Source organism: Somniosus microcephalus, chromosome 3 (assembly GCF_052327205.1).
Source record: "Somniosus microcephalus isolate GS21.2 chromosome 3, FLI_Smic_1.0, whole genome shotgun sequence".
Classification (NCBI taxonomy): domain Eukaryota; kingdom Metazoa; phylum Chordata; class Chondrichthyes; order Squaliformes; family Somniosidae; genus Somniosus; species Somniosus microcephalus.
Genome location: NC_140989.1, coordinates 266963434 through 266985395, shown reverse-complemented (window position 1 = coordinate 266985395; position 21962 = coordinate 266963434). Strand labels below are relative to the sequence as shown.

General features: G+C 43.4%; 1 protein-coding gene across 1 annotated transcript in view; it reads left to right on the top strand.

Annotated features, from left to right (window-relative positions):
• Positions 1 to 21962, top strand: part of LOC147121890 (adhesion G protein-coupled receptor D2) — a 422076-nt gene that overhangs the window by 9514 nt on the left and 390600 nt on the right. The window contains exons 4-11 of the mRNA XM_085978030.1: positions 1395 to 1506; positions 3745 to 3879; positions 7493 to 7598; positions 9808 to 9958; positions 15867 to 15922; positions 16960 to 17086; positions 19064 to 19167; positions 19407 to 19509. Coding sequence (XP_085834156.1) covers positions 1395 to 1506; positions 3745 to 3879; positions 7493 to 7598; positions 9808 to 9958; positions 15867 to 15922; positions 16960 to 17086; positions 19064 to 19167; positions 19407 to 19509 — 894 coding nt within the window. The remainder of the gene's footprint in view (positions 1 to 1394; positions 1507 to 3744; positions 3880 to 7492; positions 7599 to 9807; positions 9959 to 15866; positions 15923 to 16959; positions 17087 to 19063; positions 19168 to 19406; positions 19510 to 21962) is intronic.

Genomic DNA, 21962 nt, shown 5'->3' with positions numbered 1-21962 from the left:
ACCTGTCTAATACTATAAACCAAAGATTCCCTATACCAGTACTTATATATGCAGATCTCCCCCCCTTCTATCCTTCATCACCACCCTAACTCTCTTCTTCACACCTCATTTCAGCAACTCATTCACACTCAGCGTGAAACTCTCTGCAGCCCTTAAGTTTCCTTCTCTTTCATCCCCTAATCTTTCACTGTTTCCTGTCACTCAACCCAAACTCCCAATTTACTCACCACCATCAACCTCTTTCCCACTCATAAACGTCAACTTCTCTGCCTCCATATTCTTTCCTCCTCCTCCAATCTTTTATATCTTTCTACCACTCAACTCAAACTCCCCAACCCTCCCCTTTTGTCTGTCACATGTCTAACTTCACGCTTGCATTACAAACTCCAATGTGAACCATCTACATTGAAAACAAATCTTCTACCTAAACACTATGCCCCAACTTCCTGCCCCATAATGCACCCACTGTCAGACACTCACTAACATAAACATAAACCTCCTCCACTGCACAAATGTAAAATTCTATAAACATTTTATTTTGACTATATACGAAATGCTCCAAACAAATTATATTGAATACATACATTGTACAAAAATATTTGCCTTACATGCATGCATAATTTATATACATTACACATTTATATATTTCACATTCATTTATTTTAACTCACATTCCCTTTAGACAAAACTCTTTATATACAAACCTTCCAATATACAATTTAATCTTTCTCAATTAATTACATTTGGTTAATTTGAATATCTATATAATGTTATTATTTCTTTATTTTACTTTAATTTCTTTATTGTTAATACATTTTTGCTTTAGTCCCAACACCTAAAATACACCAGCACAAAAATACATTCTCCATCACTGTATATAATATCCCTCTCTTTATCAAGCACATTATGTAGAAATTATGGAATTTGACCCAAACACCCCCATGATACTCTAATAAAAAGGTACTTTGACTTATTCGATCGCTGTAAATCAGTGGCCCTCATAATATATTGTACATGACATGGGATAAAACTGCACAACAGCAATTCACCGTGAGCAACGCCATGGAAGATCACCCAATATGCTCACAATATCCATGTCTCATGAGTCAAAACCACTGTGTTTGCCACAATGCCCTGGACCAATTTTATTAATGATTGAATTCAGTAATTGCCCTTCAAACATGAAAATCACTGTCCTCTTTGAAAATTTCCGAATTAATTTAAAAAGCTGTTCTGAGACTTCCACTGTGAACTTGTAAGTCTTATGAACTTGAAAACGTCACATACAGAGTTGGCTGCAGTAACAACAAAAGTAATTGGGAGGATTTTAGAAGCGTTCTTCACAAGTGGATATACTGAAGGTAATGCTTACATTGTGATCTCTACTTTTGCAGCTGATCCCTGGACCATACGTTATAATTCACAGTGTTGATATGCTGGCTGAAAAGCTGTCTGATATTTTGTTTTCTATTGGATCAAGCATTGTCCTGTCAACAGAGAACATAGGTAAGTGTTCATAATCAGATAGTAAAACCATACTCTGATATATACCTACCCAGCAGCATCCTGATTTCTGAAAAGGAATATTAGTGGTTTCAGGTGCTTGGTTGAGCTGCTTCTGATGTTAGAGATTTTTCCCTGACCATTTAAGGTTCAGTTTTAAAAAATTCTCGTTAACAAGTAGATTTATTACCAAGTGATGCGATGATTTGTTCAAACACGATTCACATCATTATGTTACATCTTTAATGAATGAAAAGGTTTTCCAAATACTTTATGGTGCCCTTTTAATCCACGTTGTCAACTTTGAAGCTGCTATTGGCTCAATGCACAGGCTGCACATCTGGAAGATAAAAGCACAGATCAAAGAATGGTATCATTCACGTTTCCTTCAGAAAATACGAATTGTTTAATCGTCATACGTGAGGTGATCTGCTCAGTTCACTCTGATGTGTGGACTAACTGGTAGACTTTGAGAGACCTATTATATATTTATCAACTGTTAAAATATACTCAGCGATGGCACAGTGAGTTTATCCAGTGAGTAGCGGGGTCATGCAGCAGGAAGGTGCCAGCTTCTGGTTTGTGCTGAATTACCTGATGTTCTGTGGGGTGCCAGAAGAGGAGTTACAATTGGTCTCAGTGTTGCTGCTTTTGAGGGGGATGGGGAGGAAACAGATAGGGGGAGGGTTGTGGAGATGGAGTAACGTGGTAGACACATATAAAACAGTGGTGGAGATGGGTCCCTACTGTAGGGGGTTTTGGTTTGGGGTTTGTGTCTGGCCAGTCAGGCGAATCTGAGCTGCTCCAGCCCCTCTGGTTCTGACCACCGGACTTATTACGAGCAGCGATATAAACAAAACGAGACCAGTAGTTTGGTGCAAAGAAAACCAATGTTTATTAAAAATAGGGAAAAATAAACACTATACAGAGAAAATCACTATGTATGTAACACAATTACACTTAGCGGGGGAGGAGAAACGGACACATCGAGGGAAAATGACTAAAATGACAATTTTAGCAATCCCCTTAACTCCCACCCTTTACACCTATCTAAGTTGTCTTGCGATGGACCAGAAAGTTTATGCTCACCAGTCTCGGATGTTAGAACGCCTGCTCTGTGCCCCGTTGCCTGCTGATGTCTTTAGGGTTTTCACCGCCCAGAGCAGAGATACCCCAGTGATTTAAAATGTAACTGCGGGTATCCTGCTTCCCTTGAACGGGCTCTTCGTCGTTGATCTTCTTGATGGTAAGGCAGGGCACCGGAGTCCAGGCGAGAGAGAGAGAGAGATGGTTTCCCGAGGGACTACTTATACCCCTTTCTGGGAGCCCTTATCACTTGCCAGATCAGCTTGTTTCTTTGTCTGACCTGGACGTGTTGAAGTCTATACAAAGGAAACCGTTCTGGGCCCATCGACCTGGATGGCCGGTTAATCGGTTTTTAAACGTCCCATAAGTGTTTTCCTTTGTGTAACTGGTCTTGTGATGGGGCCATTCCAGTTTTAATGCCCCGTTGATCGTTTCCAAACAGTGTTGAAGTCAGTTAACGAAGGTCTGAATGCAGCTATTACCTGTTGATTATCTGTGCAAACGGCCTTGATGGGTTTTAATCAGAGGCCCGAATGCCACTGTTTGCTTCTCACACATAAATGCAGAAGGCCTGTCTGCCTTCTAATTTCTGGAACATTCCTTCTTTGTCAGTTCAAACCTGAACTTTGCAGGCCTTGGCCATGAGGTTGACTGTAGCCATCTTGTTGGGCCCTGGAGCCCTGGATTTTAAACTCAGTCCAGCCAGGGTTTCTCCAATAAGCCAGAAGTAAATCTTCAGGGGAGACATGAAATTTGCGAATCCTTTCACTACCAATGTTCCCTGTAATTTTTTTCCCGTGCACGGTCCCTTTAACTGGCTGTGCGGCCCATTCAATCTTCGCGCATGCGCGGTTACTCCCATTGAAAAGCCAGTGGGCGGCCTGCGCGGGGCCTCCAGACCGCTGCGCGGCTGCATAGCTGAACAGGAACATTGGTCCCTACTCCTGATTGCAATCCAGCAACCCCTACTGGAAATGTGTGTGCATGGATGTTGGGCTGATTGGGTTTGGCTGTGTTACATCTTGCAGGGTGCTCAACACCTGTTGGAACCAAACTCCAGAAAAGAGTCAATGATGGTGGGGGCGGGGTGGGGGGGGGGTGCGGGGTAGAAATATTCAGCATTTTGCTTCAAATTATTCTGATGTAATCTTGTAGATGTGGAGATCAAAGCAAACCAGATGTCCAATTTGGAAAGTGGACTTGTTTACAAACCCAAGTGTCTTTCTGCTCGGAATCGAGTAGATAAAATCTATGTTCCTGGTTCAGAGATCTCCCGGCTTCTCGCTTTAGGTAAGTGACACTGAATAACTTTATCCATACCTTCTGTGGTAGTTTTAATCATTTTAATTAGAATTTTTCCTGTTGAATGCCAACCACTAAATTGCTTATCCATTTTTCATAATGTTGCATGGCTAAATTTCTAAGAGTAGGAAAAGGTTCTAATAAATGTTTGTCTACTTTGACACAGGAGACATGAATTAAACTAAAAGGAAATACATGGCTCGTCCAGTGGTTTGGTTGGGAAAACCTACATATAGAAGGTCTCTGGTTTGATTCCCAGTCTGCACTGAGTTAGCTGCTCTCAGCTGGGATAGCAGTGGAGGTGTTACCATTGGCCTCAGAGCCACTGGGCCAGGCAGGGAAAAATCAGCCAGCGCTCCCATTCGATCACTATCCAGTAACCTTTGCTGGAACGTGCAAATTTGGTTGTTACATGAGACTCGTCTGTGATGCCTTCATAGTAAATAGTCTGCCAGCTCTCCCTGTTTAGACTTGCAACTGGAAACTAGGCACTTGGGCGAAGTACCTGAGGTGGAGTAGCGTGAACTCAGCAAGAATTTCCGCAGAGGCAGGCAGCATTGTGGAGTGTGGAAGTAAGCAGTCTTTATGATGGAGAGGAATTAGGGTCTAAAACACAGCTCAGGGTCAAATAGGACTCCAAGGTTGTCAACAGTCCGGTTCAGCCTGAGCCAGTGGCCAGGGAGGTGGATGGAGTCAATGGAAAAGAAATGGAGTTTGCGGTGGGGGTCAATGATGATGGCTTTGATCATCTCAATGTTGAGCTGGAAGAAGCTGTACCTCATCCAAGAGTGGATGTCAAAGAAGTAGTCTGACATCACAGAGGTGGTCGAGAGAAGTGGTGGAGAGACAGAGTTCAGCATCATGAAATCTGACCCTATGTTTGTGGATGATGTTAACATAGGGGACCGTGTAGATAAGGAGTAGGAGGGAGCAAAATATATATTCTTGGAAGATCTGGAGGTGATGGTGCGAGGCATGGAAGAGAAGGCATTGCTGGAGCTGCTCCAGCTATGCTCAAATAGTTAGGACTGTGAAGACAGACCCACGGAGCTGGGTAACTGGGATGAGGCACTGGAGGAGGGTGGCATGGCCAACCATGTTAAACGCTGCAGAGAGGATGAGGAGGGATAATGCACAATGGTCACAATTACAAAGGATGTCATTTATGATTTAGGTTAGGGCCATTTTGGTGAGAAGTGGAAATTGGACTGGAGAGATTCAGAGGGAGGTTTGGGTGAGGTGGATATGTAGTTGTGAGACAACAACTAGTTTGAGGACCTTAGTGAGGAAAGGGAGATTAGAGATGGGGCAGTAGTAGGTGAGGATGCAATGGATTACCATGGGATTTTTAGGAGGGGGTGATAACAGGGACTGAAGGATGGTGCTCGAGGAGAGGGAATCCTTTACAATCCCAGCTAGCATGAGGGCCAGGAAAGGGCTCACCTGCAACTGGTGTACCAATCCAGCTTAGATGGATGGATATTACCCCATCATGTTTCTAAACTGAATTAAATTGACCTCAATCCAATTTGTAGTAGGCCCAAGACCACAATACAAACCAACCAATCGACACTGACTTAGCCATTTCCCTTGATGAGGCTGTAAAGTGACAGGTGTGTAAAATGGAAATCTCACAGTGGAGAGTGCTCCTTAAAGATAAAGGTTCAGATGTACTGTGGGGGCAATATAGATGCTAATAAAACAGCTTAAAAGAGGGAGTTTTTAAAGCTAATTCTCACTGGAGATTAGAAAAACAAATTCTAAACTCAGCCTTTATTCAATCTTTAGTGAGACCTATTGAATGTCTGCACATGAAGTGGAAAATAAAGCTTTACAGATTCTATCCCTTTAAGTGAAGAGAATTCACATGATCAGTAAAGAGCTATATGGGTGTGTTTATCTGTGACTCCATTTACCCACAATCACCTTACTCTAAGTTCCAGTTGTTTTTATGGTGCTGTTGTATTGAGTTGTCAGGATCAATAAGTGGTTGTTATTGCATGATATTATTAACGGTTCCCTCTCCTCGGGTATTGTCCCCCTCCCTTCAAATCCCCTCTCCTCAAAAAACCTACCCTTGACTCCTCTGTCCTGGCAAACTACTGCCTCATCATCAACCTCCCTTTCCCCTCCAAAGCCCTTGAACATGTTGTCGCCTCCCAAATTGTGCCCATCTTTCCCGCAATTCCATGTTTGAATCCCTCCAATCAGGTTTCCAGCCCAGCCACGGTACTGAAATGGCCCTTATCAAAGTCAAAAATGACGTTCCTCGTGACTATGACCATGATAAACTATCCCTCCTCATCCTTCTCGACCCATCTGCAGCCTTCGACACAGTTGATGACACCGTCCTCCTCCAACGCCTCCCCTCTGTCGTCCAGCTGGGTGGAACTGCCCTTGCTTGGTTCCATTCTTATCTATCAAATCATAGCCAGAGAATCACCTGCAATGGTTTCTCTTCCCGCTCCCTCACCGTTACCTCTGGAGTCCCCCAAGGACAGATCCTTGGCCCCCTTCTATTTCTCATCTATATGCTGCCCCTCAGCGACACCATCCGAAAACACATCAGGCTCCACATGTACGCCGATGACACTCAACTCTATCTCACCACCACCTCTCTGGACCCCTCCACTGTCTCTGATTTGCCACACTGCTTGTCCGACATTCAATATTGGATGAGCAGAAATTTCCTCTAACTAAATATTGGGAAGACTGAAGCCATTGGCTTTGGTCCCCGCCACAAACTCCGTTCCCTGGTCACCGTCTGAAGCTGAGCCAGACCGTTCGCAACCTTGGTGTTGTGTTTGACCCTGATCTGAGCTTCTGACCACATATCTGCTCCATCACCAAGACCACCTACTTCCACATCCATAACATCGCCCGACTCCAACTCTGCCTCAGCTCATCTGCTGCTGAAACCCTCATCCATGCATTGGTTAGCTTTAGACTTGACTTTCCAATACTCTCTTGGCTGGCCTACCATCTTCCATCCTACATAAACTTATGCTCATCCAAAACTCTGCTGCCTGTATCTTAACTCGCTCCAAGCCTCGTTCACCCATTACCCCTGTGCTTGCTTACCTTCACTGACTCCCGGGACGACAACACCTCAGTTGTAAAATCCTCATCCTTGCTTTCAAATCCCTCCATGGCCTCACCCCTCCCCATCTCTGTAACCTCCTCCAGCCCTACACGCCCTTGAGATCTCTGCGCTCTTCCAATTCTGGCCTCTTGCACATCCCCGATTTTAATCGCTCCACCATTGGTGGCCGCACATTTAGCTGTCTAGACCCTAAGCTCTGGAATTCCCTCCCTAAACCTCTCCGCCTCTCTACCTCCCTCTCCTCCTTTAAGATGCTCCGTAAAACCTACCTCTTTGACCAAAATTTTGTTCATCTGTCCTAATATCTCCTTCTGTGGCTCGGTATCAAAAATGTTTTATTGATATTGCTCTTGCGAAGCGCCTTGGGTCGTTTTGCTGCATTAAATGCGCTATATAAATGTAAGTTGTTGTTATTGAAGGACATTGCTACTATCCTGTATTTTTACTTTTGTAAGCTGCTTGCAGAAATATTGTTAAGTGTTTATTTTATTTCTTTAGGGTACAGCGAGTTGATGTTTATACATGCTTACTATCGAAGTGTGGAGCATCATTTGGCACCTCACAATCTAGAATCTGTTTTGCTGGCTGAAAGATCAGACAAAAGGTAAGATTATGTTAACAAAGAATCAATGGCAAGAAAACTTTGTTCATAACATAAAGAAGACATGGTATTCTCAGAAAGATAAACCCAGACTTCAATTCTGAGGTAAAAGCAAAAATGTATCGCAACCAGTCGGCATGTATCCAAGTTTGCTGACGATACAAAGCTAGGTGGGAAAGTAAGCTGTGAGGAGGACACAAAGAGCCTACAAAGGGATATAGACAGGTTAAGTGAGCGGGCAAGAAGGTGGCAGATGGAGTATAATGTGTGGAAATGTGAGGTTATTTACTTTGGTAGGAAGATAGAAAAACAGAATATTTTTTAAATGGTGAGAAACTATTAAATGTTGGTGTTCAGAGGGATTTGGGTGTCCTTGTGCATGAAACGCAGAAAGTTAACATGCAGGTACAGCAACCAATAGAAAGGCAAATGGTACGATGGCCTTTATTTCAAGGGGGTTGGAGTACAAGAGTAAGGAAGTCTTGCTGCAATTGTACAGGGCCTTGGAGAGACCACACCTGGAGTACTGTGTACAGTTTTGGCCTCTGTGCTTAAGGAAGGATATACTTGCCTTTGAGGCAGTGCAACGAAGGTTCACTAGAATGATCCCTGGGGTGAGAGGGCTGTCCTATGATGAGAGATTGAGTAGATTGGGCCTATACTCTCTGGAGTTTAGAAGAATGAGAGGTGATCTCATTGAAACATATAAGATTCTGAGGGGGATTGACAGGGTAGATATTGAGAGGTTCTTTCCCCTGACTAGAGAGTCTAGAACTAGGGGACGTAGTTTCAAGATAAGGGGTCGACCATTTAGGACTGAGATGAGAAATTTCTTCACTCAGAAGGGTTGTGAATCTTTGGAATTTTCTACCCCAAAGGGCTGTGGATGCTGAGTCATTGTGTATATTCAAGGCTGAGATAGATTGATTTCTGGACTCTAAGGGAATCAAGGGATATTGGGATTGGGCAGGAATCAAAGGATTTGAGATCGAAGATCAGCCATGATCTTATTGAATGGCGGAGCAGGCTCGAGGGGCCATATGGCCTACTCCTGCTCCTATTCCTTATGTTCTTATGAAAGAGAGAATTATTGTTCAGATTAGCAGGTGATCAACCTGTTCTGCACTTACAGCAGTTTCTGATTTTATTTCACATTTTATTATGCAAAGCCTATAAGAAGTCAATAATATGTGAAAGATGGCTGATATGCTGGGATGAGAAAATTCACTGTGCTGAACCATGAAAACAAAGATTTAGCGAGTGTTTTATTCGTGGATCATTACAATACATTTACAATTTACTGGATCAGGAACTTTGTATTATATGAGTGAATGGAAACTGATTTGATGTTAGAATTTTGAAATAATGGATCAGAATTATGCTCGGATGTATTTATCATGTAATGCTCTATGCAATCAAACCATATGTCACAATTAGCTGTGAGATATTTTGTTCTGTTGTACAGATAATCCATAACTTTATTCCTGATAATCAATTCCATTATTTCACATGGAATTGAAGTAAGACCAGTAGGTCTATAGTTGCCTTTGTCTGTTTTGTCACCCTTTTTGAAAATGGGTACCACACTACTCTGTACAAGAATGCATACTATTAACACATATAATGGTGGTTAGCGCAGTGTGCCTGGTTTCTTGTATGGAGAAAAATAGGAGCAATGCAATACAGGAACTACTTGTGCCTGATTGATGTGTAACATACTGTACATGGAATGGAGTGTTTGATATCAACGGATGTATTTGATGTGAGCCTCTGTGTTTTTGGAGTCTGCTAAGCAGGCTGCATCTCTTGCGGTTGGTTCTGCCCTGGTGCAAGTCCTGCCATATTGACTGCTATCCTGTTGCTGGGTCTTGATAAACCATTTTTAATTTACTCACCCTTGCCCAGCACTCCATCTCAATTTGGTAATGGCAGGAGGACAGTCAGGCATGAGGTTGCAGGATCTTATTACGTGTTCATAAGTTACCAAGTAGTTCTTGTATTGTATTGCACCTACTCTCTGTATAACAAATCAGATGCTATGATTCTATAATTAATGATTTTAACAGTAAAATAACAGGCTAATTGACAACTACAATGTCAGAAAAGAACTGTTAAATAGTCCACAAATTGGAACACAAGATAGATATTTTATTTTTCATAGCGCATGCAGACCACACAAAGTATCGTAGGTGAATTTTTGTGATCTTTGCAGAATAGGCAGCCGATACAACTCGATGTATTATGATTCCAACTTGCAAGCAAGCCAGCTTCAAACAGCTGTTATCTCATCAACTGTACGTGATCCCGTCAGAGCAAGGAACATCCCCACTGCTGTGCAGTACTCTCTGTCTCATAGGGCTGTGGTAAGCAGATTGAGAATGTTCCTCAAATAGAGTATTACATGATTAGAACTGCATTAATAAAGTTTATAGTTCCTAAAGTTCTAGATTAAAAGAACTGTATTATATATTTCATTGTATTCCTCAAATAGCTCAGAGTGATTACTTTTCTACACAACAATATTTTCAAAACCATAGAAAAATCATGTAGGCCTTGCAGAATAGATTGTTGGATGACAATTTGTTTCCTTATACTTTTGAGAACCATTTATGTTGCAGTCTGGCTCGCAAATAAGCCTGTTAGCAACTCTTTGGTCAATAGGATAAGACAATTAGCCTGGAACAAAGCCCCTGCATTCTGACTAATCTCTAGATCAATCAACCAAGTTGAATCGCATGTAGGGTATAGCTAGTTTTTGGACTGTATTACTTTGAAAATAACAAATCACAGAGCGTGGACCTGAGTGGGAGCGGCAGCAGCATAAAGGGAGCAGAGTGGCGATTCAAAAAAACCACAAGGAGTGACGTCACAGGATAGCTGGTAACTGATTGGTTGGTAAAGGTCACACCGTTTTTTTTCTCTTCAAGTTAGGGGCCGGGGTTAAATAGCTGGTTAGGGATAAAGCAGGAGCTTGGAGATTAGTAACTGTTAATACAAGATTAAATTAGTAACTGTTAATACTATATTATATTAATAACTTGAATTAGATACATCTTAGTCTGATGTTTTTGTACAGTTAGTTAATAGTCGAATACATAAAGGCATGGCAGGGCAGCTCAGTCCAGCGGAATGCTCATCCTCTGCCATGTGGGAAACCCAGAATGCTTCCCGTGTCCTGGACAAGTACGTGTGCAGGAGGTGTCGTCAGCTGGAGGAGCTCGAGCTCTGGGTTTCGGAGTTTGAACAGCAGCTGGCATCACTGCGGTGCATCCGTGAGGCTGAGAGCTACGTGGATAGCATGCTTCAGGAGGTGGTCACCCCGCAGCTAAAGAGTGCTAAGGAGTGGGTGACAGAAGAGGAGGACCAGGCAGGTAGTGCAGGAGTCCCCTGAGTGCATCTTGCTCGCCAACCAGTATTCTGTTCTGAGTACTGGTGAGAGCGATGGTTTCTCTGGGGAGTACAGCTAGAGCCAAACCCACGGCACCATGGGTGGCTCAGCTGTACAGGGGGGGTGGAGGAAGATAGGGAAAGCAATAGTGGTAGGGGTTCGATAGTTAGGGGAGCAGACAGGCGTTTCTGCGGCCACAGACATGACTCCAGGATAGTATGTTACCTCCCTGGTGCCAGGGTTAAGGATGTCACTGAGCAGCTGCCGAACATTCTGAGGGTGGACGGTGAACAGCCAGAGGTCATGGTCCATATTGGTACCAACGACATAGGTAGAAAGACGGATGAGGTCCTGCAGGCAGATTTCAGGGAGCTAGGAACGAGATTAAAAAACAGGACCTCAAAGATAGTAATCTCCAGATTACTCCCAGTGCCACACGTTAGTGAGCATAGAAATAGGAGGATAGAGCAGATGCGTGGCTGGAGAGATGGTGCAGGAGGGAGGGCTTTAGATTCCTGGGGCATTGGGGCTGGTTCTGGGGGAGGTGGGACCTGTACAGGCCGGACGGGTTGCACCTCAACAGAGCCGGTATCAATGTCCTTACGGGGAGGTTTGCTAGTGTTATTGGGGAGGGTTTAAACTAAGTTGGCAAGGGGATGGGAACCAGGATGTAGCATTAGAAAGGAGAACCAAAGTGTGTAAAGGATTGGGAGAGACAGATAACACTGAAGTAAGAAATAGTAAGATATTAGGTGGGGTCAGATTAAGAGAGAACACAGGATGGTCTATGATAGGTTTACAGTGTATGTATGTAAACGCATGAAGCATAGTAAACAAGGTTGGTGAGCTGCAGGTGCAAATAGCCACATGGAAATATGATGTTGTGGCAATAACGGAGACCTGGCTCAAAAAAGGGCAGGATTGGGTATTAAATATTCCTGGATATAAGGTGTTCAGGAAAGATAGAGAAGGAAAGAAAGAGCGGAGGTGGTGTAGCAGTACTGGTTAAGGAGAATGTTACAGTGCTGGAGAGAGAGGATATCTTGGAGGGGTCAAGGACAGAATCTATACGGCTAGAGTTAAGAAATAATAGAGGTGCCATTACACTACTAGGTGTATTCTGTAGGCCACCAACTAGTGGGAAAATATAGAGGAGCAAATTTGCAGAGAAATTATAGAGAGATGCAAGAACTATAGAGTAGTGATAATGGGGGACGTCAACTATCCTAATATAGACTGGGATAGTAATAGTGTAAAGGGCAGAGAGGGGGAAGAATTTCTGAGGTGTGTTCAGGAGAAATTTCTTGACCAGTATGTTTCTTGCCCAACGAGGAAGGAGGCATTGCTGGAGTTGGTTCTGGGGAATGAGGTAGGTCAAGTGGAGCAAGTGTCAGTAGGTGAACATTTAGGGAAAAGTGATCACAGTATCTTAAGGTTTAGATTAGCTATGGAGAAGGACAGGGAGCAATCTAGAGTAAAAATACTTAATTGGAGGAATTAGTGGGATGAGAATGGATCTGGCCTGGGTAAATTGGAATCAAAGATTGGCAGGCAAAACTGTAGTGGAACAATGGGCTGCCTTTAAAGAGGAAATGCTTTGGGTACAGTCAAGGTACATTCCCACTAGGGGGAAAGGTAGAGCAACTAAAATCAGAGCTCCCTGGATGACGAAAGAGATAGAGAGTAAGATGAAGCAGACAAAGAGCGCGTATGACAGATGTCAGGTCAAGAATACATCTGAGAATCAGGCTAAATATAGAAAGTTCAGAGGAGAAGTGAAAAACAAAGTAAGAGGGGCAAAGAGAGGGCATGAGAATAATTTGGCAGCTAACATTAAAGGTAATCCAAAAGTCTTCTATAGGCATATAAATAGTAAACGGGTAGTAAGAGGTGGGATGGGGCTGATTAGGGACCAAAAAGGAGACCTTCGCATGGAGGCAGAGGGTATGGCTGAGGTACTAAATGAGTGCTTTGCATCTGTCTTCACCAAGAAAGAAGATGCTGCCATAAACATAGTGAAGGAGGAGGTAGAGGAGATACCGCATGGGATAAAAATTGATAGAGGAGGTACTAGAAAGGCTGGCTGTACTTAAAGTAGATAAGTCACCAGGACCAGATGGGATGCATCCTAGGATGCTGAGGGAAGTGAAGGAAGAAATCACGGAGGTACTGACCATAATCTTCCAATCCTCCTGAGAAACAGGAATACATGGATTTCCAAAAGGCGTTTGACAAAGTGCCACATAATAGGCTTGCCAGCAAAGTTGAAGCCCATGGAATAAAAGGGACAGTGGCAGCATGGATATGAAATTGTTTAAGTGACAGGAAACAGAGTAGTGGTGAATGGTTTTTGAGACTGGAGGAAAGTATACAATGGTGTTCCCCAGGATTGGTTCTAGGACCACTGCTTTTCTTGATATATATTAGTGACTTGGTTGTGGGTGTACAGGGCACAATTTCAAAATTTGCAGATGACACAAAACTTGGAAGTATAGTGAACAGTGAAGAGGATAGTGATAGACTTCAAGAAGACATAGACAAGATGGTGGAATGGGCGGACACATGGCAGATGAAATTTAAAGCAGAAAATTGCGAAGTGATACATTTTGGTAGAAAGAATGAAGAGGGGAAATATAAACTAAAGGGTACAATCCTAAAGGGGGTGCATGAACAGAGAGACCTTGGGGTATATGTGCACAAATCATTGAAGGTGGCAGGGCAGGTTGAGAAAGCTGTTAAAAATGCTTACGGGATCCTGGGCTTCATGAATGGAGGTATAGAGTACAAAAGAGTGGAAGTTATGATGAACCTTTTGGTTTGGCCTCAACTGGAGCATTGTGTCCAATTCTGGGCACCGCACTTTAGGAAGGATGTGAAGGCCTTAGCGAGGGTGCGGAAAAGATTTATGAGAATGATTCCAGGGATGAGGGACTTCAGTTACGTGGATAGACTGGAGAAGCTGGGGTTGTTCTCCTTGGAGCAGAGAAGAATGAGAGGAGATTTGATAGAGGTGTTCAAAATCATGAGTAGATAGAGAGAAACTGTTCCCATTGGTGGAAGGGTCAAGAACCAGAGGACACAGATTTAAGGTGATTGGCAGAAGAACCAAAGGTGGCATGAGGAAAAACTTTTTTACGCAGCGAGTGGTTAGGATCTAGAAAGCTCTGCCTGAAAGGGTGGTGGAGGCAGACTCAATCACGGCTTTCAAAAGGGAGTTGGATAAGTACCTGAAGGAAAAAAATTTGCAGGGCTATGGGGAAAGGGCAGGGAAGTGGGACTAGATGAAGTGCCCTTGCAGAGAGCCGGCACGGGCTCGATGGGCCGAATGGCCTTATTCTGTGCTGTAACCATTGTATGATTAAGCATGCTCTACATGTACGCTACGCGTTTTTATTTTGTGCCTGCATTGGATGGGGGTCTACACATCTGCGCTCAAAACGACTCAGACAGACATGCAAACAGGGATTAAAAAAAAATATTAGTTTTTATGGGATGTGGGCATCGCTGGCAAGGCCAGCATTTATTGCCCATCCCCAATTGCCCTTGAGAAGGTGGTGGTGAGCCGCCGCCTTGAACCGCTGCAGTCCGTGAGGTGAAGGTATTCCCACAGTGCTGTTAGGGAGGGAGTTCCAGGATTTTAACCCAGCAACGATGAAGGATCAGCGATATATTTCTAAGTCAGGATGGTGTGTGACTTGGACGGTAACTTGGAGGTAATGTTCTTCCCATGCGTCTGCTGCCCTTGTCCTTTTAGGTGGAAGAGGTCACGGGTTTGGGAGGTGCTACCGAAGTAGTCTTGGCGAGTTGCTGCAGTGCATCTTGTAGATGGTACACACTGCAGCCATGGTACACCGGTGGTGGAGGGAGTGAATGTTTAAGGTGGTGGATGGGGTGCCAGTCAAGTGGGCTGCTTTGCCCTGGATGGTGTCGAGCTTCTTGAGTGTTGTTGGAGCTGCACTCATCCAGGCAAGTGGAGAGTATTCCATCACGCTCTTTACTTGTGCCTTGTAGATGGTAGAAAGGCCTTGGGGAGTTAGGAGGTGAGACACTCGCCGCAGAATACCTAGCCTCTGACCTGCTCTTGTTGCCACAGTATTTCTGTGGCTGGTCCAGTTAAGTTTCATGGTGACAGGGTGGGGGATTTGGCAGTGGTAATGCCAATGAATGTCAAGGGGTGGTGGTTAGACTCTCGCTTGTTGGAGATAGTCATTGCCTGGCACTTGTGGCGCGAATGTTACCTGCCACTTATCAGCCCAAGCCTGAACATCGTCCAGATCTAGTACACAAATCTAGGTACCTTACCGCCATCCTCCAGCACTAACTAATGCTGCCACTATACTTACCTTTTGGCATGAACTCTGCCTCTTTAGTGTGCTTGATGCAATGTTAGCTTTGCCATGCAGATTAGACAGACTCTGCACTTTCCCTCCTTCATTCATTTGAATTACACCAGTGTGTGTGTACAGTGGTGGTTCTCTGAAATTTGGAGAAAGCGAGTTTGTTTGCCTAGTATCTGTATCAAGCAATGCTAGATATAGCATGGTTAGATACAGAGTAAACCCCCTTTTGCACCACCTGAACAATGGAATTCAGCTGCTATCCCAGATCAACACCCCAACTGTACCAGTGTGACATTACCATTCCTACACCAGCCATCTGGTGGCCTCTCTGAGATTGCCAGTTAGTCAGGGACAATTCTGTGCTGTAGGCCCATGTCTTCTTGAAAGTAGATTGAAACTGCTCAAACTCATTCACATAGAACCCCTACAGTCAATGTATATGTAAACATGTTATTTTGGATGAGTGTATCAAAAAACAGTATTGTTGAAATCTAGCACTGATTTGGGTTTGACCAGTTTGACAAATGTTGTGTTCTTTTAAAGGTTGGATTTTCCAAATTTGCCACCCCAGCATGTGTGTTTTGGAACTTCAGTCTCCAGTAAGTACACCTTTGCACAGTGCAGACTATGCATTCCATGTGTATTTAACCGGGACAGGAGAAGTGTCTCATAACATTCGTCCTCCCCTTCCCTTCCCCATTTTTCCTGTGCTTCCCTAAAGCCGGTTACACATAATAATATCTGATTCTGTGAGTGCTCAGTGCTCTATATACAGGAAACTCTTTTTTATCCGGCACTGACGGGACCGGCGTGGTGCCGGTTTATCAAAACGTCCGGATTACAGAGAGGTATAGTAAAAGGTACGAGAGCCCCGTACACGGCCACAAATCCAGGCGTCTCTGTTGCATGGCAACAGGTGCAGGAACCCCAGCCACAGATCCAGGCATCCCTGTTGCATAGCAACAGGTGCAGGAACCCCGGTTACACGGCCACAGATCCAGGAACGGCCACTAATATGAAGTAAAACTTACCTGAACCTACTCCTGAATTTTGCCGGCTAACAGAGATTTCTGGTTATTTAGGTGCCGGTAAATCGAGAGTTTCCTCTAGTACCTTCCCCAAATGGTCTGGTTATCAGTGTGTTGGCAGACGGTTTGCATAGAGGGCATTGCAGTCACAGTATGTTTTCCTCCATTTGCTAATGCTGGCGAAAAAGTTGCTGTGAGAATAAAGCAGGTTTATCCCACCAACTTTTTTCCTGTCATTAGCAAATGGGGGAAAACATACCCTTCCAATCCAGCTGGGGTTATTGGATATCAGTCCAGAGGAAGAACCTAGTTTGACCTTTCCTGTCTCTACCCAATAGGTACTAAGACAGTTAGTAGTGCCCTTACCTTGAAGCAGAGATCAACTGACTTAGCATTGTCTTGGGATTAAACCTGGGTCCCTTCTGATTCTGTTCCATACTAATCTTCTTAATAAGATACATTTCTATGCTTGCTAGTTGTTGCAAAAATTGCCTTTTCAAACTATATATCTGCTTCCCAGTTAACCACTAATTTAATCAAACATTTGCTTCTTGTACAGAATACTTGATTCTTCGAAAGCTTTAGGCTGGATATTTTTGTTATTTCAGAGATGGACATTATGCCGGATGGTCAAACCAAGGTTGCCAAGTGATCCAGTTTGAGCCTGAGATCACGATCTGCTTTTGTAACCATACAACCAACTTTGCTGTGTTGATGCAGTTCACAGAAATACAAGTAGGTTTGCAATTAAGAAAGGTGAGCGCATGTCTCCTTCAATCAAAGAAATAGTCCAAGGAGATTGTTTTTTCATTCTGGTATGCTTGTTTGAGTAATGTGTGGGAACTTGAATCAGTTTCCCTTTTTCTCACCTATACTGAGTTTGGTGTGAACCAGTCTGGATTACACATTGTGACTGAGTAATTGAGATTGATGTGTGATAGGACTAACCGGAAATGGTTTTCCACATTGGAAACAATGTGGAGCTTCTGTGCTTGTATTAGTGTTCAGTTGAACATTTGCTACACTGAACCAACAAAGCTTTCCTGACAATCCAACATAACTTCTGAATCAATTTGACATAGTTCACATGTATCCATGAGATTTCTCTGCGTGTGACATACTGATTGAACATGGCTGGTTGTGAGTCAAAGTGCTTGCTCATAGAAAAAACACAAAGGAATAATTTATGTTCCCACATTAAATGAAGTCAGAACCAAAAATTAAAATAAATGATGATGACACCTGATGTCTGTCATCTGCATGGCATCACCTAACTTTATTTGCACAAGTGCATTTTTTTTATAAGAATGTTTGAAGTTTTAATTATTTTTGATGTACAATTTTCCAGCCCATATCCCAATACTCATTAAACATACTAATCGCTTTCACATGAGACTAGTCAGTGTAAATATATGCTAAGCTTTTTAAATGGTCCTAAAATTGTTCTATCTATAGTAAAAATACTGTTTCAATTTACAAAGCTTTTCTCCATCAATTTTAAAAAATTGAAATGTGCCACCTTTATACACTTTCTTGGATCATGCTATGTTATAGGTTACATGGCACTTGCACATACACACGTTGGGATTGTACAGGGTTCTCTACAGATTGATGGGGCTTTAGGTTAAGCAAGCAAGGAGGATGGGTGTGGAACTTTTTGGGCAAGGCTTTGGCAGAGTCTGAACCATGAGGGTGTTTTGGGGGACAGTGAGGTGTGGGGCTAACCCACTCATCAGTTGGCCCCAACCTCCCTTTGGCTGTGGGGTATGGGGCAAGATTGTGACAAAGTGGGTTTTGTAATGCAACGTACATTGGCCCAGAAATTCGGGTCGGGGGCTCCCCGCGGGTGCAAGCCCCCGACCTACACTTACCTAGCGCGCCGGCAGTTGACCTCTTGGCCTGCGTGGAATTCCTCTCCGAGGCCTGTCCCAGAGGCCGGCGCGCTATGCTGGCATGTCCCAGGGGCGTAGTTAGTGCGATGCTTCCCCTGGGATCACGTGAGCAACAGGCAGCCAATCGGAGCAGGGAATGCTCCATTCATAAGTCTTGACAGATAGACCTGTCAAAACGTATAAATGCTGAGGCTGTAAAACTGTACTTTACCTTCAAATAAATTTTTAAAAAAATCACACTTTGTAAATAAATTATAAATGACATTAAATAACTATTTTAAACAAAAATTTAAATTTTTGAAAAAAATAATTTTATAAAAAAACGGGGCTAAAAATAAACTTACCTTGCTTTAAAGTATTTAAAAGTAAAAAACCTGTGGAAAAAATGTTTTAATTTTAAATAATTGACCACTTACCTTTGAAAATTAAGTCCTTACGGCTGCTTTTTACATTTCTAAAATGTACAGACTTACCCGCACGTTAAAACCTGTAAAAAAAAAAGGAAGTTCAACGCGCACGCGCAGACTCCCGCGCGCACGCGTTCGACCTCTGAACCCTTGGTTCAGAGGATCGGAAGTGCCGGTTTCCCGCGCATGCGTAGTGCATGCAAGATTCCGGCACTTCCATCGGGTCCACGCGTGAGTACTCCGCCCGTACTCACGCGTTGGGACCTGAATTACTGGGCCAATATATCTACTCCTCTGTGGGCTTAGCTCTGATAAGTGTGAATATTATGGAATATAAACAGGTGTCTACTGTAACGTATTTCATCAAAGCAACAGTGTCCAGTGACATTTTGTTGTTCTAATGTTTTATACAGTGGGGGTTGGAGACGGAGATGATCTTAAACAAACTGACATTCATTGGATCTGGAGCCTCGCTTTGTGCCCTAGTGGTGACCTTGACTCTATTCACAGTGCTGGAGTAAGTATTTTATTGGATTTGCTGTTTTATAGGTGCTTTGAGAAGTCCTGCTAAATTAAAAAATGTTGAGTATGATATGAGAATGTTCGCATGGTGTGACAGGATCTCAACCACAGTTACTGCTCCTTCACTACCAGTGTAAATTTGCTCTACAATGGCAGTAGTACCAGATTTATGTTTCCTTAAAGTGATAAAAAAAGTCAAATGATTGTAATTTTTGCCTTTGTTCAAATCTCTAGTATTCCAAAATCTGACCGAACCTCCATTCACAAGAACTTGTTTGTAGCTCTGATTGCAGCACAGGTGGTGTTACTGAGCAGCGACTCAGCAACGGACAGTAAGGTATGTTAAGAGTGTTGGCCTTTCTAATACTACAACTTGCATTTATACAGCACCTTTTAATGTAGAAAAACATCCGAAGGCACCTCACAGAGGTGTAATATAAAATAAATGAGGTATTCAAGGTAGCCGAGCAGCACAGCAACTGTCATTAGTGGAGGCACAGTCCTGGAATATTACTGCTTTGCAGCTCAGTACTTTTGAGAATAAACACTGAGACTCAACAGTCTGTAGTGTTTCTCAATACAGGTAGACTATCCTTTATCCGAAAACCTCGGGACCAACCGAGTTTCGGATAAAGGAGAATTTCGGATTTCGGAAGGTGGGTCGGCGGGGGGGTCGGCGGGGGTCCGCGGGGGGGTCGGCGGGGGGTCGTGCGCACGACTTACGCTGACGCTCAGCGTAAGTCAGCGGGGGTCGGGGCCGGCGGGGTCCGCGGGGGGGTCGGCGGTTGTCGGGTCTGGCGGGGTCGGCGGTTGTTGGGGCCGGGGGGGTCGGCGGTTGTCGGGGCTGGCGGGGTCGGCGGTTGTCGGGGCTGGCGGGGGGGATCGGCGGTTGTCGGGGCCGGCGGGGTCCGCGGGGGGGTCGGCGGTTGTCGGGGCCGGCGGGGTCGGCGGGGGGTCGTGCGCACGACTTACCCTTTATCCGAACTTCCGAAACCAGAACCCTCTAAAAACCGAAGGTTTTTTCGTTCGTACGCACGACTTACGCTGAACGAAAAAACCTTCGGTTTTTAGAGGGTTTCGGTTTTCGGAAGTCCGGATAAAGGGTAGTCTACCTGTACCTCTTTGAGTCCATGGGTTTGACATTTGCAGATCGTGCGCAGAAGTGTTCTGAAGTTAAAACCGCAGTGTTACTTTGGCCTGTGGATCAGTTTGAGGCATTGGCAGTCCTTAACACTTGAGATGGAAGCTTAAGTCACTAACTCTTCTCTAAATGATTTGCAGTAACCTCTCTGTTTTCAAAGGAAATCTTCTTGCTGTGAGTTTATAATATATTGTGTAGTGTAATGATTATTTTTGAATAGGAAAGAATTTTTAATAACTGACTATTTTACCTGAAATATTTGTTATTGTAAACAATCATAGAAGAACTACTTGCATTTATATAGCGTCTTTCATGACCTCAGGACGTCCCAAAGTGTTTTATAGCCAATGGAAGTGTAGTCGCTGTTGTAATGAAGGAAACACGGCTGACAATTTGTGCATAGCAAGGTCCCACAAACAGCAATGTGATAATGACAAGAATAATGTATACTGTTAGACTATTATCAATTGTAGTGAATCCTGTACTTGTCAACTTTTAATTAGAAAAGGAGTTGTGGAGGATTGTACTTGTATCACACTTTATGATACTGATGTTTTATATGTTGATGTGGATATCAGTTTATGTTCCTATCGTTAAAATGTTTCTTATTTAGCTTATGTATTGACAATGCTGACGAATCACAAAGTAATGCAGTAATAATGTCATGAGGCACCTTTATTAATGTAAAATAAAACAATCTTAAAAAATAAAAATAGTTTTAAAACTTTACTTCTGCCCTACCTGCTTTATATTTTCCCCATTTCTGTTCTATATTCCTCTTTAATTTAATTTTACATTTTATCTTAAAAATATTGGTCCGTAATCTGCGACCCCTACGGGTGCATGCGAGGTGTGTACGCACCCGTAGGGGCCACGCAAGTTCCGGGTTTAAGCATATGATGCGCACGCGCTAAAACCCAGATCTTGTGATCTGTCACAGATCGCACGCATCCCCGGGAAAAGGGCATCCGTGGGCGGAGAGTTCTGCCCAGCGAATGCCTGTGAAATTCTTACGCCTGGTAAAAGCAGGTGTAAGGCCTGCTTTTACCAGCCTAAGAGTTTTAAAAAACAGAAAAATAAAATGTTATTAATAATTTATAAATTTAAATATATAAATTTAAATAAGGTAAGTTTATTTTTAGCCCCTTTAAAACATGTAAATTTACTTTTCAGAAAATTAAATTTTTGTTTTAAATATTTAATTAAATGCCATTTTAATTAATTTTAAATTTAATTTTTTTTATTTATTTGATGTCCAGGTGCATTTTTGGGGATATTCCCATTCATAATTAAGTATGAATGGGGATTCCCTTCTGTCATTCGTTGGTCCAGCCCATGTGATCCCAGGGGCGTTCGCGAACCACCTGCGCCCCTGAGATACGTGGGCCTCTACCGCGAGTCTCCGTGGATCCCGAGGCCCCAGGTATGTGGGCATTTTATTTGCGGATTGGAGGCATTTCCCCGCGGAAAACCTCCGACCGCAAATTCAGGGCTATTAGCTTGGAATTTGCGGTTGTAATGACGGCAAAACTGTCAGCGCTCACCGTCCGTACTGTTTAAAACTGACAGCAACTTCTGACGTCTGCACATGCACAACTAAACACAGAAACGGAAGTTGCTGTCAGTGATACCCTGCTCCTTCACAGGGT